At 41.9% G+C, this 19,179-nt stretch overlaps 6 protein-coding genes across 6 annotated transcripts; 3 read left to right on the forward strand and 3 right to left on the reverse strand.

The window, feature by feature from the left end:
• Nucleotides 1–3,546: 3,546 nt before the first annotated feature.
• On the reverse strand, nucleotides 3,547–4,571 carry MELLADRAFT_103226 (uncharacterized protein; the record flags this gene model as incomplete). Its single annotated transcript, XM_007406101.1, has 4 exons — nucleotides 3,547–3,665; nucleotides 3,727–3,885; nucleotides 4,241–4,269; nucleotides 4,492–4,571. 4 exons carry the CDS (start codon nucleotides 4,569–4,571, stop codon nucleotides 3,547–3,549), a joined length of 387 nt encoding a protein of 128 aa, XP_007406163.1.
• Nucleotides 4,572–4,951: 380 nt separating this feature from the next.
• On the forward strand, nucleotides 4,952–5,602 carry MELLADRAFT_103227 (uncharacterized protein; the record flags this gene model as incomplete). The annotated part of the gene is made up of 3 exons (XM_007405967.1): nucleotides 4,952–5,284; nucleotides 5,340–5,492; nucleotides 5,585–5,602. 3 exons carry the CDS (start codon nucleotides 4,952–4,954, stop codon nucleotides 5,600–5,602), a joined length of 504 nt encoding a protein of 167 aa, XP_007406029.1.
• Nucleotides 5,603–9,619: 4,017 nt separating this feature from the next.
• Nucleotides 9,620–10,674, reverse strand: MELLADRAFT_60339 (uncharacterized protein; the record flags this gene model as incomplete). Its single annotated transcript, XM_007406100.1, has 3 exons — nucleotides 9,620–10,119; nucleotides 10,216–10,320; nucleotides 10,380–10,674. 3 exons carry the CDS (start codon nucleotides 10,672–10,674, stop codon nucleotides 9,620–9,622), a joined length of 900 nt encoding a protein of 299 aa, XP_007406162.1.
• A 1,594-nt stretch (nucleotides 10,675–12,268) lies between these two features.
• MELLADRAFT_103229 (uncharacterized protein) lies at nucleotides 12,269–13,432 on the reverse strand (the record flags this gene model as incomplete). The annotated part of the gene is made up of 5 exons (XM_007406099.1): nucleotides 12,269–12,446; nucleotides 12,504–12,610; nucleotides 12,674–12,826; nucleotides 12,882–13,262; nucleotides 13,313–13,432. The coding sequence occupies 5 exons, from the start codon at nucleotides 13,430–13,432 to the stop codon at nucleotides 12,269–12,271; spliced, it is 939 nt and encodes a 312-aa protein (XP_007406161.1).
• A 1,436-nt stretch (nucleotides 13,433–14,868) lies between these two features.
• Nucleotides 14,869–16,670, forward strand: MELLADRAFT_103230 (uncharacterized protein; the record flags this gene model as incomplete). The annotated part of the gene is made up of 7 exons (XM_007405968.1): nucleotides 14,869–14,941; nucleotides 15,017–15,110; nucleotides 15,167–15,210; nucleotides 15,260–15,325; nucleotides 15,690–15,767; nucleotides 16,011–16,268; nucleotides 16,471–16,670. 7 exons carry the CDS (start codon nucleotides 14,869–14,871, stop codon nucleotides 16,668–16,670), a joined length of 813 nt encoding a protein of 270 aa, XP_007406030.1.
• Nucleotides 16,671–17,168: 498 nt separating this feature from the next.
• MELLADRAFT_103231 (uncharacterized protein) lies at nucleotides 17,169–17,558 on the forward strand (the record flags this gene model as incomplete). The annotated part of the gene is made up of 2 exons (XM_007405969.1): nucleotides 17,169–17,301; nucleotides 17,365–17,558. The coding sequence occupies 2 exons, from the start codon at nucleotides 17,169–17,171 to the stop codon at nucleotides 17,556–17,558; spliced, it is 327 nt and encodes a 108-aa protein (XP_007406031.1).
• Nucleotides 17,559–19,179: the final 1,621 nt, after the last annotated feature.

The raw sequence follows: 19,179 nt of genomic DNA on the forward strand, positions 1-19,179 counted from the left end.
CCGAATACCCTTCGGATGGAGCTAGTTGTCGGAATTGGGAATATATAGTTGGGTTTTAGATTACCTCTGGAGCTATTGCTCCTTCTGTGCCAACCCGCAGTGAAGATCCTCTTGAGGATATTACAGCCTGGAGCAAGATCCTACCTTCTTCAAAGGGTCCAAACTGTAGATTATACACTGAATTTACTAGATCAATGCTTGGCTACACCACTGAATCCCGAGAATATCCTGATCCACCATCTATGATTGAATTGGTCACCCTGCCGCCACTTACTATAAGGAAGCCATCATCCATAATTCCTCAGTCTTCACCTTGTACAGCTCTTCCACCCATTCCGACCCCACCTGCGACTGGGTGCCGTTCAAGGCACTCCTCCAAGCTGATCTTTCAAGACATTTAATCAATCAATACACTTTCCAACAGGATGCTTTTAACGGTGAAGCCAGCAAATGGAATCAAGTGATGATATATTTCACCATGAAGCATTGGAAATTTGCCAAAAACACTTCGGCTTTTGACCAGTTTGGACTGGATCTTGATCAAGATAAAGACATCACCCAAATAGGTATCATGACTTGCTGGCTTTGTGGCAAAATTGAGCAGATCAAGAATGGGTTTGATGAAGATCCCAAACTTAGACAGAGGTATAGGAGTAGGAAAAAAAGAGAAGTAAGTCACAATACGTTTGCTGAATAATACTTTGAGCTGATGACGTATTTGACCATAGCTCTGGGAATATCGCCAAGTGACTCTCACTGCATATCTTACAGAATATCTTGACCTCCGACCAAATGCAGACTGTTGTTCAGAAACTGAAGATAACCCTCAAGTCCCAGTTCAGCAATTGATTTGTCCTTACTGGTGTAGTGGAAAATATGGCAACTGGCTACATGAAATTGACAGGCTTTCCTATGATCATCAAGACGGTGTTATGCAAAGATTCCAAACAGCCAGCCAATTTGACACTCATTTCCAGGAAGGGAGCACAATCAACGCTCTGACTGCTATTGCTGCACATGTATCTGCCTCAAATAAACTTCATTACTCACCCCTTTGTCAACACTCGCTTTTACACCAAGCTCAAATACCTTTTTAGCCTAGAACATATGATCCCTTTTCAATTCTCAATCATACATATTACAAGACAAGAAAATCAGGAAAGAGAGAAATCAGAGTGTTTTTCAGTGTATGTACAAACATTTCAGGTCTTTTAACCAAGTTTAACTCACTTGCAAGCAATGTTATTCACCTGCTGACTGAGGTGCTTGAGGGACAATGACATCTTGAATGATTATGCCCTTATTATCCAAGGAGCCTAACATCCATTTTGGGAAGCTGAAGATGTACTTCACCAGCTTTCTGTTCAGCAAGAACAACAAGCCAAATCTGTCCAAATTGAGTGAAATTTTCGCAGGCAGATTCAGCTTGTTGTTCTTGTTGAACGGTAAGCTGGTGATGCATCTTCATCTTTGCAAAAACGGAGGTCAGTATTCTCCAATAATAAGAGTATAATCATTTGAGATATCATTGTCCTTAAGAGGTTTTGCCGTTTTCTCAACCACCTCGGTCAACAAGTTGATAACATTTCTCACAAGGTTTTTAAACTTGGTTAAAAGACCTGGATCAGATTTAGTAACTCACGTTTATTTTTAATTCAATTTTAACAAGTGTGCATCTCCAGAACTACTCAAAATATGCCACCAGAAATGGGTTCTAATGTTCCTTTGTCACCTCTTTGTTCATAGACCTCCAAGTGAGCACTTGATCCTTGTATGGACCTTTCAGCTCGTTATTCAATACTGGAAATGCAGTCTATCGCAGACACGTCAAAAAATCAAGTCAAGGTCTTATCATCAAGGTCTTGTCAGACCCTATGCCAATCTTGGAGTAAGACATTGACTTGGTTTTTCAATGCGTCTGCAATAGAATGCATCTCTGGTATTAGATAAGTTGCTGAAAGGTCCATACAAGGATCAAGTGCTTCATCAGAGTTGGATGAACAAGGAGGTGACAAGGGGTCACTAGAGCTCATTCCTGGTGGAATTTTTTGATGTTCTTTTCTTGAGTTAGACTGTGGTTTTGGAATCAAACTTGTACTCCCCCTTGATGTTTTGCCTTTCTTTCTATTTTTTGTTTCACCAACAGATCCAGCTTGTAGAACAAAAAGTGTCTCAGCCCTTTTCACCAAGTTTAACTACCTTCTGAGCAAAGTTAACTACTTGTTGACTGAGATGGTCGATTTGGCTCACAAGCTAGTTGACCTCTCCCACTGTGAATAGATTTAATCACAGGGGCCAAAATTGATGCTCACATGTATGTGAGTATTGTAGACTTTTTTGAAGTCTCCAAAAAAGATTCATTTTCTTTCAGATTCATTCAATGCACAATTTTGGTTGTGTTCAGGTGATCAGCCTGTTTTGCTCATATTTTGCTTGAGATTTCTTGAGAAGGCTCATTTCCATCTTGGATGGCAATAACTGAGTCCAGATGAGTACTCAGGATCAGCTCATGAGTAACTGAATACTCAGAAATTTGTTCAAAATGAACATGAGCACATGAACTACAGCTTCCTCAGGCTTCATTTCCGACTGAAGAAGCCTGCACAGGGGCTGTCCCATTTGAGCTGCTCAGCAAATACTCAGTAGCATCCCCTGGCTGGGTCACTAATGGGCCAGAATTTCCTCAAACTTCCTTGCTAAGGAATGAAGCCTGATAAAAGAGCCATCCCCCTGCTCATTTTAGCTCATCCACTCAGCTAATCCTAAGTGATGTCCCCTGGATAAAGCTGTTCACACTGAGGGGCTGAGATCAACTGAGGATCCCCTCAGCCAATACTCAGTGATATCCTTTGGGTCCTTCTGATCCCAGGAATGCCCCTGAGGACTAGATGAGCAGCCCCTCAGCCAATGAGCAGTAAAATCCTTTTGATCCTTTTGATCTCACTACTGCCAATGAGGAATAGCTGAGCATATGAGCCTCAGGCTTCATTCTGGAGCCATGAAGCCTGAGGCAAGGCTGGCCCTATCACTCCACAAAATATAATATTTTCCGGGCGGAAAATACAAATACTGACACACAAAAATATTGAGCAGTCAGGAAGAGAGAGGAAAATACAAAAAAACTAGAGTATAAGCGGGCAAGCCCGCGACATAGGCTATAGGGTTTATGTATAAACCATATTGTCATTTACAAGAAGAGATGAACTATACGTGTAAGGGGAGGCAGAGCATCTACATAGACGGGTCGCAACCATTTCCTCGCAATATGTAACACTGTAACTTGTCCTGTTCCAATGGCACATACATGCCGAAATACAAGAATCATTTGTATTCTAGTAGAAAGGCATGAAGTACAAAATGAATCAGGTAAAGCAACAATTATACTTTCAAACGGCATGTATTGGCTATTGTTCCTCAACGCCCGAATCCAAAAACCTCATAATACATTCATTTCTATACTGAACGCAAACAATAGAGAGAGTTGCTAACTAAAAGCCCCGTCCGATTGAGAAGAACATAGTGACAGCATGAGCCTTACGTCGCATATCAGACTTTGGTATCTAACATCGCCTTCGAGAACGTTCCTTCCCACTCGATTCTACAAGTCATATCATGGCTGTGCGGCAAGCCCCGCTTTTGGATTTCCAAAATCTTCAACGTGCAGCCTGAATGAGGAATACAAATCAAAAAGGTGTCAATCATCATAAGGAAAGAATATATACGTACTTTCGTTGTCCTTCACATTATTGGAGTATCGTAATCTAATAACATGGATCTGGCAATCTTCGTATTCTTCGTTCATGTAATGGAATACGTAATCGCCATGTTGTTGTACCTCGATTTCCTCTCGAAGAGGGCACACAAGGATAAACGTAGTGTGATTATCTGAAGGATATGAAAAAATTAGCATGCCGAAAGCTTCAATTGAAGAATGAGGTATGAACTTTATCATGGCCGAGCCGTAAGTATTCTAAAAGTTCACTGCCATCTTTTTGCGACTGCACCTCCTGTATCACTTGATTCATACCGGGATGCTTTAGAGGGGTGCAAGAACTTCTATAATTCAGAAATGTAAAATTAAATTAGGAGCGACCAATAAAGCGAATTCACTTCGTGAGGAACAATGAAAACAAATCGAGGAACCTGTCTTTCAGCGTAGGGCGAAGATATAAGCGATGCCTGCATCGACAGATGATATGGCATAATTGGCGATTCAAATTGAATTCTTCACGCAACTCACTCTTAGCTCGACGTAGGCCTGCGTCCAACCTTCATACAGAATCGTGTACTAATGCAGGCGAGGAAACATTGGAAAGAAGTTGAATAGTCAGTTAGATCTCTTCGAAGAGATCAATCTAGATGAAGGTGACATACCACAATACACACAAATGCTTCTATGTTCCTTACACACGATTTAACAATACTCTTGATTTTTTTGACATATTGTCACATTAGGCGACGTTTCTACACATATACCGTATTCCTACATACCTCCAAATGCAAGTGGCAGACCCATCCAAATCATATCCCACTTCGTTCTTTGTCTCATAGCAGCATTTCATCACCCACATTTTAGTAAGTCATAACCTTTCGCAATCCCTTATATTCATCGAACTTCAATCAAAAAATCATCTCGACAATGAAACTGATGTTGCCGCATAATCGGAATCATCTAGGCATACCAATTGCCTATCAATTTTGGAATTGTCATCAAATTGGCATCGAAATCAAGGTCATCAATCATTTCAACACTGAATAATTTCTTGTGCTTATCTTTATGCAAAGTGACATGGTCCAAACATACCCGTTCAAACTCACATCAGTTTTTGACGTTGTTGCCAAGGTAAGGTATATCGCGGTGTGCTTCTAATATATATATCATTTCTAATAAACCCGAAACCATTAGGCAGGCCGAAGCTTGGATGGAACGCGCGATAGAAATTTTGCTCACATGGTCATAACCACTGATCCTGGAGGGACTGGTCTATCCGAATGGGCCATCAGAGGCATCGCCGATGGAGACATTGAAAACGCGATACCCGTGGACAGAACCTACTTTTTATGTGGAAGTCTCGTCGGAAATAATGCCGCCCCCCCCGAGTACTTCAAATACGCGCATCCTTACACCGAACTGTCAAAAACTCCGCCTTTTCAACCCGCAGACATCGTAAATTGTGTTGGAGTCATTGGTTTTGGTAAGGTCATTTCTTGCGAAGAAGATTTGAGTGAAACAAACCGTATTAGATTTCAACTATTGGTAGAGCATCAAGATTTCAGCTTATGTGTACGTTCACTTCTACTACGCCCCTGTCTGAAGCTACTCAATTGTATTTCCTTAGGGCGAGGCGATTCAAACTTTCCATGTCAGATACCGGGGTTTAAGAGACAATCTTGATTTCGAAGCTGTTTCCTTATGTGAGAAAGATGCAGAAGTCTTTATCAAAGGTTCAATTACACACCGTGACGAGGTATCCAACATCTGGATAGTGGACGTAAGCTGCTCTACGGTTCTCATTTTGTATAAAAAACTGACCTCTAGATATGTCAAATTTTTACAAGCAGATGAATGACTTGATCTTAACAGGTATTAAGTACGACATGAATTACAATGACCTTTCCAACTACCTGAGGAAGACCTCTTTATGATTATGCAATGATGGACATGAATGTAATATTCTCCTTCATAGACTTAATTCATATTGTGAAGGGTTATTGCGATTTGCCTCTTAGCGATAAGTTGAAATTGTACAAACTTTCCACATGTATTGCCTCTGCATTTCCCTTGTCTTAATGTGGCCAGAAGCAAATAAATCATAGTACAAAATAAGTTACAACCCCTGTCTCAGAAGCTTACAAACTGAATAAAATTAAGAGAAAATACTTATCATCTTTCTATGCTGATTATGTGAAATAATTTGAAGACTAATTCCGCGCCCATTACAATCCCTTTACCTTCACCCACATGGCGCTGACAACCGAATACTTACACGCAGCAATAACCTCAGTATGCTGATACCAAACATTTTAACTGCTTGATACTCGACGTAAAGGTTGCCGAAAATTCATCGTTTCAATACTCATCCCCTAGATTTACGCAATTCAATTATCTTCTGAGGCCTCAATCAAGTCTCGGCAAACAATGTTCATTGTTTCTGGGGCCCCGCTAGAAGTCGCAAGGACCAATCTAATGTTCTTCAGGATGCTGCACCGAGACAAGGCAACATATAGTTGTCCATGGGTGAAGACTGGTGACGACAAGAATATACCCACCTTCTCCAATGTTTGCCCTTGAGATTTATTGATCGTCATAGCGAAAGCCGAGATTATTGGAAATTGGTACCGCGAAAATGGGATAGGTTGCTCGAGGGTTCCACGATGAATCATTTTCATTTGAGGCATTGCAACAGTGTCACCTTTTTTAGGACCAGTTATTATCATGCAACGTAAAACTTGAACTGATACACTCATGATGATCATCCGTGTCCCATTACAGAGCCCTAAACTAAACATAAGTTACACATTAACATGACTGGCTGACCGATTTTCAATTTCAATTCATGCTCTGGAAAACCTACAAAGTCAATCGAATTTATGATATCTATAGACGTAGGCTCATGAAAAGTGGGATCGGGAGAGTCCCGAGATCTCGAAATGAAAGGATCACCAGGCAATTTTGATAGCATTGCGTTGTTGATTTCCTGGACTGTCGCATTCAATGGGGTGATGATTGCTCTATCCTGATAATATTGACCAATGTTGGCCCAATCATTTCTGCCAGTAAATTGAAAAATGTCATCGTATACCCAGTCGAGCAATTTCCGAGGAATTGGCGTGAAAGGTGGGACCCTATCGTAATTAACTTTATCAATGCTGACCATAGATTTGTTTTTATCTTGTAACCCACCTTCCCCTAGTTCTAATAACCACTTTGCGAAATTTCGCCGTTCTATCTCTTCAGAGCCTTCTAACGATTTGAGCCGCAAATTCTCTCTGAGCTTAAACTGCTTTATGCTTGACCAGATGAAAGATGACTTGAGGCAGACTCTTTTCTGTTCATTTAATGACCCACGCTTGACAACTGGCAGTGTCTGTCGAAAGTCACCGGAGAAGATTATGCTTTTGCCGCCAAAGGGTTTATCGAGTTTGCAGATGTGTCGTAGTGTTCTGTCGAAGGCTTCAACATCATATCTATTTTGCATAGATATCTCGTCCCAAATGATGATAGGGGTTGTGATAATCTTCATACTCTTCTTACATCGCCCATTTAGATCACATGTGGCATCGGGATCTGGAGGAATTGGAATGTTGAAGCCGTAATGTGCCGTAGTCCCATTAAGGAGAAGTATAGCCGATACTCCTGAAGAAGATACACTCATAGGTTTATCGCTATAACCATTGAAGTAGTGGAGGATGGTGTTTAAGGTGTAAGTCTTTCCAGTTCCGCCGGGACCATCGAGAAAGCTAATGGTTTGCTCCTTTTTCTTGTGTCCCTCCAAGACGTACTTAACAATTTCGTTCTGTTCATTGTTTAAAGTTTGTACCTGTCGGTTGAAAATAATTCTACTTGCCTCGGGATCAACGGATACAGATCTGGTTGCTGACAGCAGCTCCGGTTGAAAATCGTCTTTCAAAGCTAATAAAGATGAAGTGAAACCAACATCATTGATTGACTTCCCCATGTCTTCGATCACTTGGCCTAACAGTTGAAACCCGTATGAGGATATGACATCTTCGCTAATTGGTCGATGAACACCTAAATCTACCAATCTTGTCTTGCAATCTTTGGTCAATTCGATAGTAAATTTTCTCCATAGGGCGTCGGGACAAGCAACTTCCCCGTATACCAAGATGAGAGCAAGAAGATGGCGAAGTTGATTTGAAGACGACCAATGCGATGTCTCCGCAAGCGCTGTCTCGTGGTGCTTATCAGAAGTTAAAAGTCCTAATCTATCTGCCGCTTCGCGGAAAGTCGAGCATTCATACCCGTCGACCGTTTTCAAAGATCTGAATGACGTTGGCCCTCTAATATGGCAAAGCAACATTCTGAGATAATATTTATCACCGTCTGTCAGATTGGCGTAATAAACTCTGCCGACACTTGGCTTTGGCTGAATCCGACGTTGAAACGTCCCGTTCACCCATCGAAAATAGCGAGGGACCTCAACATACAATAAATCACGGGCGGGAACGTCGTCAAGTCCCAGCTCGCGATTCCGACATATGCGAAAGAATTCGGTTAGAGTTGAAGTCGGAGGCGGCTTGAGTTCGACTCGTGATACAGCTTTGTTTTCGTCAAAAAAATAAACAACTTGCTGATTCTCGAGACGGAGAGGCAATCGCATAACCGGTGGGAATGAGGAGTTCATTGGCAGTTTCATCAACCTGTGCGCAGCTATTGAAAGATAAGGCTATCAACCCTCTGCCGGTAACTACGTGGCCAAATTAAGGGTAGGAAAAAATACCTTCCGGAGCACTTATATATCTATATGTTTGAAATTCCAAAAGTTCATCGTGGACCATAATTTTTCCTGCACGGTGACCATGTCAACATGCGGCAATTCAGAAGGACAATTGATATAAGAAAATCTCACCTCCAGTAGTACTTTGCACCTCCATGTACACTTTGGCGCAATCATGTCCTTTAGTCAAGTATTTGTACAGATACCTGATAGGCTTCGTCCCGACCGGGATTTCCACGTTAATGTGGCACTGCAATAATAATAGTAAATATTTATTATATGGCACAACATGGCCATTGGTGAAAGTAGCACCTCCTTTCTTGAATTTGTTTCCGTCATTTGGCCTCTTGTACGACGGGAATGAGTCATCCGATAAGCAGGACTCCTCGCAGAACGGTTTGGGAAATGAAAGTCGGCAGTGACCATCTTTGTAACACAACATTCCCTTACGGCACGGACCGTGAAGCATATGGGATGTAACAAGATTGTGTAAAGTCGATTCGGTGATAGGATCGGGGATAGTGGCGGTGACCAGTCGGTTGACATCATCTGCAGTCACCGGCTTCGATTTTTTGTCGACAATAAACAGTAAGTGCGCATGAGGCAGACCCCGTTTCTGGAATTCAACGACCATTAAATAAGATATAACTACGCCTAATCTTTGGTTATCGACTATTTCTTCAATAAGCTTTTGTAGTTTTAAATGAAACACTCTTGCAACTAAATCTGGCCTATCTTGTGCCGACTCCCCATATTCCAACTCATCCTCAATCTCCTTCCATTTAGGATTTGCAGTCATGGTTATAAACAGACTCGGGTTTCCAAATTCACGCACTAATGCCATTGCATCGTGAAACAATTGGTTCATATCTCTCGGCCCACCTTTGAATGAAGAAGGTAAAATGAGCTGTCTTCCGGGCGCAGTTTGACTTTCATTGAAGGCTTCTTTTATTCCTTGATACAACTCGGCTCTAATTTTTTTTTGATTGAAACGGATGTAATCTAATTTCCCCCTTTCGACGCACAAATACAAGTCTACGATCAATTGTTGAGAGAGTCTCCGTCCATGAATGAAAGGATTAAATTTGTCAAGCCTATCAAACAGTAGCCAAGCGCCCCACTCAAGACTGGTAACCTTGTAATCCTTACGCTTTCCTATGTTATAAATCATCACATAAATTAGCAATGGAGAATTCCTTTCGAGAACGATATGCTAACTCACTACCAGGATTAGTACCCATTGTAGGGGACCTGTAGTTGTCATCCCATTGCTGGGATCCGTATGGGAGCAAGAGGGGATATCGAAGAGACAAATATGGAGTATGCAAATCCGTCATGTAAAGTAATTTGCCATCTTTCCGACTGACTTTGATATGGCGTGGTTTTGCATCCAGAAAACTGCCCTCCTCAACTAATGCTGCTATGTCGTCAGGATTTGGCTTGTTGTAAGTCTTCGCATCCCTTCGCGAGGACGATAACGACTTAAGCACTATAGTCATGCTCTTCTGGGTAGCTAATATATCAGACGCGTTCCTGAATACTTTCGCATATGGGTTGACGCGGTGCATGACATCTTGTAACTTCCGCGTGATGTCTCGTTTAAGCTTGCCTTCCTTGAAATGCTTCAATCGATTGTCAACTTCTTCTTCGCCACCGTTGCCTAAAAGGAAAATTTGGCCATATCATGCTGGATCTTCGCCGTCGGGATAAAGTGCAGGAATTTTATGTGATAATTGGCCTGAAACTTTGAAAGTACCTACGCCCTTTTGACCCATGACGGAACGGTCTTGTTTTGCACCAAGAGATGAAAAAGACATAGCATTGTTGTATGACGTTATGTTGGATTGAAATTCTCTAGCCTCTGTCAAAACACAAGTTAGGAACAACCTCGGACATTGGAAACAGGAATATACAACTTACGCGGAGAAGATGAGGTGAATAGCTCGAACAAGTCGTCCGGCAGCGGTGGACCGTCGAAGTCTGCCATGGGCAATTTGACATCGCCATATTGACAGCAATTCATGTATAATTCTTTTTTGTCCTTGGTGTTCTCCTTCGTTCTCTCTTGACCCCATCTGCAAGCGTGGCAATGCATGCAGACATGATTCATAGGGCCAAGAGCATATGGGAGCTGACCCGGAAATCGCTTCATTAAAGATGACTCATTGTTATCAGAGACGGTCGGTGCAGCTAATCCAATGAAAATGTTCTTCATTTAATCAATGTGTGGGGATTTATTGTTGGAGAAGATAGTAGGATAGAAACGATTCTATATCTTGAGATGTGGGAGAGTTTAATGGCGATAGGTGTATAATGGGGCTGCGGTGCTTGGAATAGAGATGGTGAAATAATTGATAAGTGATAATGAAATCGGGGTGTAAGAGGAATCCTATATTTGTTCAAAGCAGTGAAGGTTATTGCTCACTATAGCTGAACTTATGATGTTGAATCTGCAGAACGAAAAGCACACATTGTGTTGCAGATGTGCGCATAAGCCCTCATCAAAATGCATCTATATGCACTCGACTTTTCAATCTTCAATAGGAAATTGTAGGTAACATTGATGATGTCATCAATTCACACAATGGAAATGAACGTGTTTGTCTGTCGTATTGAGATTGTAAGGTCGGTGCATGCTTTCCGATTCCTCGACGGACAAATCCCTCTTCATCGAGTCAAGCGGAAAGGAGATTGAAAGAGACAAAGAAAATAGATGGCCTATAAAGGTACAAGAAAGGTAATAAACAAGTTGGTCTACACAAAGAGTTTCCATTTGGGTATACTTTTGAGATCAAGAAACGCTTAATAGGACTCCGGTTACATTTCATTCACATTATGAACCGGACAAGGACAGCAGCCATGAAAGAACACAATTCTGCGTATAGTGGATCTGGTAGGCTTATAAGCCGGGGTATGACATGCCAATACTTGGAAGCATTTAGCCTCGCAATTTCACCAGTAAACCAAAATATTGATTCAACAGAGGTTATTTCCCTTTGATTTTGAGTACCCAACAACATCATTCATCATAATTGCCAACTATCATTCCTCTAAAACCTCTAAGCTATTTGTACAAGTTAACAATGCGGACATCAAGAATATTAGACTCTACGTATGTCTCCGGTTTCGGTATCGTCAACTGGGTCACCTTATCATTGGAGGAAGCGACCATTGAGAGAGAGTTACTCGGGCAATTGCTGGTAGACTTTATCATAGGTAAGCTAATACTTCCCCTCGATGGAAGAACGTTAACTGACCCGCTGTCATTCTAGAATCTCGCGGTAAAACAAGACCATTGTTTCAATCGGGTCGCATTACCAATTCAACTTCGGGAAGAAATTATACCTTTGGTATATTGTTACAAAGAGGCAACTTTCCTGAGATACAAATTGTGGAGTTTTAATTTCTGGACACTACATGTTTTCTCCACTTGAATGATAAATCTTCATTAGAATAAATTTGTGCATTAAAATGACTTGGAGAGGCTTTCTTCTCTGCGTCAACTTTGCTGTCCTTTGGCATACAATTTAATAAATTGCAATCCTTATGATTGACGTTTGAGAAAAAAGTTGATCTCAAGTGACACATTCAAAAGAAAAGGTAAGAAGGAAAAGAAATATTGCGGAGTGGACCTGAGTATGAATCATTGATATTAAGATGTTACATGGTATATCTTCAAATGATTGGATGCGGTAAGTAATAATACCACTGAGAATGAATCGCACTTTAGTATGAGCTATGATGATATGTAAAACACAGGTCGCGTGTTAGGAGGGCGCCTTGACAAAGGCGTGACCTCACTTTATGGCCTACTCGGCATCCGAGCCGCTCGGTTTAGTTCGTTTACTCGCAGGCCGCGAAGATGAAGCAGTTGAGACAGCTTTCCCTTTTCCCTTCGGGTTAGGGGGAATTGGATTCTCAGCTGAGGACGCGTCGTCGAGAGAGCTGATGGCCGCAGGTTTCTTTGATGCCGCACCTGGAACAAATCTGCAATTGAGAGTTTCAGTATGAGCAGTTGAGGATGGTCGTTGTATGAGAACTTACAGTTTACCTCTTGCTCGGCCTCCCGGGGTGCCTAAGGAAGATCCTGTAGACGGAACAGTTGACGATTGGCCCGACTCATGCCCGGTGGTGATATTCACACCCGTCACCTGCATTGTATGGCAATGATCAACTCAAAAATTCTCAAAAAGGACAAAGATGGAATTGCGTACCTCAACAGACCACATATTGCAAGAGGGTATATACCCCGTGATACGTCCAGTGAGAAGTGCCTCTCGACGAGGGACCAAGAGACTTTGTAACTTGGCCATGAGAGGAGACCAGTTGCACCTGTATTCGACTTCAAAAGTGTCTTGATCTCGAATCTGACGTGGGACACGAGTGATTGGTTGTGTAGATCCCCAGGGAAAGACAACTTACGGCAGGATTGAAGTCTGAGTGCTCCACTATGATGATAACGTTTTCTTTCCCCGGACTAAGGGTCTCGACTTCTTGCGACGCGATAACACCGAGGCCAGTCACAGAGACCTTGTTTGCTAGGTCAGCTCGAAAAGATTCGGATTGTGAAATTGAGATGCTATTCTCAGGTTCATAATATAATACCTGAAGATCATCATGGTTGAGAGCTAGGATACGGCCTTTTAAATAGTAAATAGTGCCATCGCTGAGGATAAGGTCAGGCCCAATATATGCTGACACTTTAATGGCACATTCAAGCATTTCTTCAGTATCGCGGTTGGTGACCACGATTGTGGTCATACATTCGCGGAAACCATATTGACCCGCAATTTCCGTATCAATCTAATAAATGAGTCAGTAAGAGTGATATACGAAGCAAAGAAGAAACTTACTTGTGACAAGACATCAAACAAGCCGGAAGTGATGAACAGATGATTCTTTTTACGTGTATTACCAACGGCACCACGCGCATATCGAGTTGGTGAAGACTGGGATGAGAGTTGCGTTGACATCTAATCGAGGGGAATGGGAAAGGGAGGAAAGAGGGTGAAGAGTGGAAATTAGGTCATAGGAATATTCAGCACTTCTGAGAGAATAAAGCAAAAGACGTGTTTAGGATAGGTAGAGATGGAGGGTTGCAATGTTACCTTTTTCAAATGAGGTTAGATAGTCGATGGGGACAATGCAACCATCTCGAGGTATGAGAGGTGGATATATAATGGAGCATAATGCACACAGAGGACTTTCAGCTCAAGGGGAGAGTTTGGGACACGTGGAGGGTGACAATTTTGGTCACGACAGTCGGTGATTCCCCTGCATTGATCTCTCTATGCAGAGAAAGACACAAAGCTTCATATCATTTCCGGTATAAGCAATAGGGCGATAAATTAAAATTAAGACACAGATTCAAGTCCACATAGGATGCGTAGAAACGTATCACTCAGTCGAGCTGGAATGATAATGGGAAGTTCATGCGTCAAAGGCTAGGGGATAGGCTGTGTTATTATTAGATAACGCGGATCAATGGACAGGGAGACCACCAGATACAAGTTTGTCTCAACGACACGCCAAATGACTAAGTGGAGATGTAGCTAAATGATCTGTGCTTCAATCAGTAGAAGATCAACGTCTCCAGGTAACATAACACACTCTTCTATAATGGCCATTGAGACTGGATATTCCGCGGGTTCACCACCACGGCGGTAACCATTGAATAACAGGGTACAGGCGGCTGCATAGATGCGACAATATAGAGTCAGTGTCACTCTTATGGTATGCAGGGATGTTGCAAAATTACTGACCTCCATTACAACATTTGCCAGGCGAGAAGTCTAATTTAGTAAATACACAATGAGGCATGCGATGTTTGACATCTACGATACGAAACGCAATGTTGTTATAAAAATGGACACGGTATGTAGCACCATCTTGATAGCTCAATTTGAGGTCTCCATCTGAACCTATAAATCGGAGAAAGCTCAGCCTAACAATCGGGTAGACATAAAAGGGTACTTACGACGCCGAAATTGTTGCTTAATTTTCAAGCACACCGCGGCTAAGTGCCACCCCATTCGAGATATTGGCTGAAGCCTAATGTGGCGAGATATTCTGAAGTTATGCATAGGCCAAGTGTTGTAAGAAAGGGAGTTGTTGGTTGAAGTTGGCAGAAGTAGAAGAGAGGGGGGGTTTGAACCACACATTGTCATGGAAGTCGGCGTGTAAATTTACATAAATTTGAAACCATTGTTATAGTTATGGACGGAAGTGGCAGTAGAATAAGGACATCATGAGGTTAGGTAAATTGTCGCCATCGCAATTCCTTCTCCTGGATATAGAAGATCTTGAGAGTAAGGTTATTGTTATTACATTTGCGGGCGCGACCCGTGATAAAAAGTACCACAGTCATCTGAAAAAAAGGAAATAGGGAGAAGTGACTGGTGGTGGCACAATGTTCACCCTGCATACTTACTTCTCAATTACGGACATGATCATGGGTAGTAGAACAGTGAAATTGAAATGGTGTACGTACTTCGACATAGGATAGTACCATAAACACGTCCAAGACTGTTAAGTAAAGTCTGCAATTACTGGTCAAGACACAAATGCCTATCTTTTCAAACCTCAACATCGTGGGATCTCCATTCGACAACACACAACTTTTAAACATAATTTACGACAATTTCTCATCTCGTAAGTAAAGAACATCATTTTATACAACGGGACACTGACTTGCACCTGTTGTAAAGTTGCAAGGCCTACGAAGCTTCTTGTAATGGAAACTGGGGTCCGAGTACGTTTGCACAGATGGCAAAACTACGCGTTTTACATTCGCGACGCAGGCACTGCGAGGGCCTCGGCCAGGGCTTTCTACATTCCACCTCCGCGAGAACAACGCGACCCAGAACGTAAGTCATATATAAAATATGGATGACGATATTGATGCTGACTAATAATTGTAGGTTACCTCATTGCGCTATTTGATATCGGCAATAATGGTCTACTTTCCAATTTAATGGAAATCAGGCAGTTGATGTGCTACATTGACATAAAGAAGACGGAGATGGAAGAGGAGGATTAATGTGCTGGCAAGAGAGAGCCGCTGAGTGTGAGAGAAGGAAGTTCGACGGACTCCGATTGTCATAACGTTCGATGCAATGTTTGTGAGACGCAGAATGATATATACAGTGGCTGAAACTATACTATCAAGAGTAGAATATTGTTCCTATCGAGACAAGCGACCATGATAAGTTGAGACTGTGTAAATGAAAGGAACAGGATATGAATTAAGCATTTGCCCGGGTATACATGAAGGAAGGAGAGGACACATGGCAGAGAACGCCCCCAACTGTAAGTACAGGAAGATAGAATGGAGATTTCCCTGAAATAGTGCATAATTACAAGGGAATCAAAATTATACGGGAGTCTATATGATGAAAACTGATCCTACTGTCAAAAGGAGTATAAATGCATAGGATTTGCGAAATGAGATGCGCATATTAGGTGAAATTGACCAGATGTTGATGGATTCTTTCAGACATCAGAACCTGGGACAAATCAGAAGGGCCTAAAATCATTTCATCGATAATGTAGATGTCGTGCGTGTAAGGAATAGTAGAGTTTCCATTCATGTCGGGCAAGAACCAGTCCAACTGGCATTTACCTATAGTCATAAGGAGAGTCAGAATGATCAATCAAGTTCAAGTATGAGACAAGCATACCTTCAGTGTTTGGTGGGTAATGCGAGAAGGAAATGCAACTCAATACGCATCTGGCAGTCGGAAGGTTGGAATCGAGCACGCGGAAAGCAAATGAACCAAAACGATGAACAGAGCGAGTTGAACCATCGGCGTAGGTCAAAATCGCATCACCATTGGTTTCTGGCACAGAAATAAGATAAGCTATCTATGCGGAAGGCATCTATGATAGGATTCTACCAACGTGTGACAAATTGCATTTGAATAAGATTGAGGAGATCAGTAATGCCAGGAATTGATATTGACGGGTCGGGACCACAGATGTATTTAGGCATAGTGAAAAATTGTGATATTAGGTATATTTGAAAGTGGGGAAAAACGAAGGGAAGGAAATGAAGACATACCGGGTATAAATGGACGGAAAACAACCAGTAGGAATACAAAAGTAACATATAGAGACCAAATAACACCGATAGGACAAATGAGAGGGATTTGGAAATATTGGAAAAGAAGGAGAAATAGAGAAGCGGGTCCCTGGATCAACATGCCACTTTAGAGCTGATAAGAATTGGAGAAGAGGACAAATGAGCATGGAAGAGACGAATGTAGAAATCGAAACAATAACGATTCAATGGGATGGAGAGGGTCAGGTTACTCAGATGTGAACCTATTATTATGCCAATAAGAATTTAATGGCATTTTGCCTATCTAGGCCATAAGAGAGGACGAAGTCTTCCAAGCGTAATGTCGGAAACAAAGATGACACAATGAGGACAATGGGTTAGGGAGAGGTGCTTTCAATTTACATTTATCAATGAAAATTGGTGAACAAAGAAGCAATGACTACATAGAAAAGAGCGAGGAAGTGAAAGTAGACATCATTTACGGAAATGGCAATCAATGGCAAAGGTCATTTTGCACATCAAAGATAAAATAAGGGGAACACAAGGAGGAATGAACCGCATCATCGAATTTCGAAATCCCTCCAGAGAGCGATATTATCAAGGCCTTATCAAACTCTGTATACATAAAAACATACAACCAACTTCATACCATGGATCTACATATCGCTACCCATTCTGCATTTTTCGAGCGGCACGGTTTAATCACATGGGATACAATCATATTCTGGAAGCATCCTCTCCCCAGTGCTGCTTTGGCGAGAATAGTCAAAGTCATCAGTCGAGGTACCTATTTAGTTCTAATAAATAATGCATCTGACATGATAGCTGACGTGGCAAATTTTGTAGACCGACAAACTGTCACCGGCGGTATCCGAAGAGTCGGGTCATTCGGGATTAGTGATATGGGTGTCAGATTTAAGTTCGTGTTCAATATAACGGTGGAAGGGGAGGCATCGCTTATGATAAAGGAGGAGGAAATGGTCTCACCTGTGGAAGAATTAACCATGAGTTTCGCTTCGCACAATTTGTCTGAAGCTTAAATGTACTTTCAATTAGTGAGAACATGAATATAGCTTTATTTTTATCTAGAATGATTCCAAAACCCATCCATGGTGAAGTAGCTTTTTGACGCGCGAGCACGTGAGGGGAGTAGGATGGTTGGGATCAATGCTGCAGTTCTTCATATGGACGTCCAGCATATGCCTAGTACGAGTGAAAGACAATTGACTGCATATGACATTTGCATGGCCCACTCTATCTGAAGGCGTGTATATGCTGGTCATACAGACGTTTTACCCTGATTTGTATGCTTCGGGGATGATAGAAACCCTGGGTCTGGTGGAATCAGTTGTATGGTGCGCGTAGGGGACGAACGGAATTAATGGAGACGGAAGTGTATCAATAAATATTACAAGGTGTATATCTTTGTGGGTGGGACACAGATGAGGCACTCCTCTGAGTTTTAGTTGTTGTAGAAATGGACATGGAAAGTCGACTTGGAGATTATCAATGACATTTGGTACTGCAGAAATATACAAGTATATAGAAGTTGGATATGATGAAAGCATAATCAATTAGGATGAGGGCATGGTGTTGAAACACTAATGTACAAACTGGTGATATATCAATGAGGGTTGCGCGGAGGATAGGCAGGAATCACAATAATTGAATAGAAAGACACAGTGGAATTGTAGCGATAAGTCAGTGCGAGGCTGAGGGATCATTATGCGGAATACAAGAAGATGTATTGCATAAATGAGCTTAGGGAATGAAATACATATAATCTTTTTAATAGGCATCCTAAAGCGAATGTGCAGGGATATGGTAAGCAGACAAAATATGTAATGAAAAGGGAAAGCAGAGTTTTCACAAGTTATCAGGGATCATTGCGTGAAACATTGAAGTCTCTGAGATGACATTTTGTGCCAGGACACGGTAAGTTGAACCACTGTCTAAAGGAAGAGTGCCATCGGGGCATTCGAAGATTTTGACAAAGTAACCTGCTAGCAACAATTATTGAGCATAGTGGAAATATAAACAATAATGAATGAGGCTTACGATCGTTTTCGGGGGAATCCAAATTGCGATCGAGATGGAATGCGAGGCATTCACAATGGTTAGTGTTTCGGTACCGGACAAGAAAAGCGTAATTGCACCATACGTGCATTTTCACGGCAACGCCCGTCTCAAAGAGTAGTAGAAAGGGCGGAGGCTTGTCTGCAAAGAAAGGGAGGGGATATGTAGTCACAGGTCGGCATATATGGAGGTATATGGCCTATCGGAACGGGACGTACCATCGACGAAGAGCGAAAAAATGAGGTTGAGTAATGTTTGGTCAGCGAACGCCGCGGTTACCAAGTTATTGGTGGAAAAGGCAGGCATGGCAGAGGGAGGTGGAGGGTAATATTTGTTGTGATTTTGGTGTGGTTTGATTGGTGAGTGCTATAGGGGTGGAAGGGATGGTATTGTAGTGTGTCCAGTAACAAGTTATTAGACGAATGATGAAAAATTGAGGGAAAATGGAAAAAGGGATACGCCGAAAGGGTTGTATTGCTTGATAGAATGGCAGCCTTTTATAGTGGAAAGAATGCTCATGACGTAGCCAAATGGGGATGTGGCGAGAATAAGGGACAGAGAAAGAATCGAGAGTGTGTAAATTTG

This window comes from Melampsora larici-populina (genome assembly GCF_000204055.1).
Source record: "Melampsora larici-populina 98AG31 unplaced genomic scaffold MELLAscaffold_5, whole genome shotgun sequence".
NCBI lineage: Eukaryota > Fungi > Basidiomycota > Pucciniomycetes > Pucciniales > Melampsoraceae > Melampsora > Melampsora laricis-populina.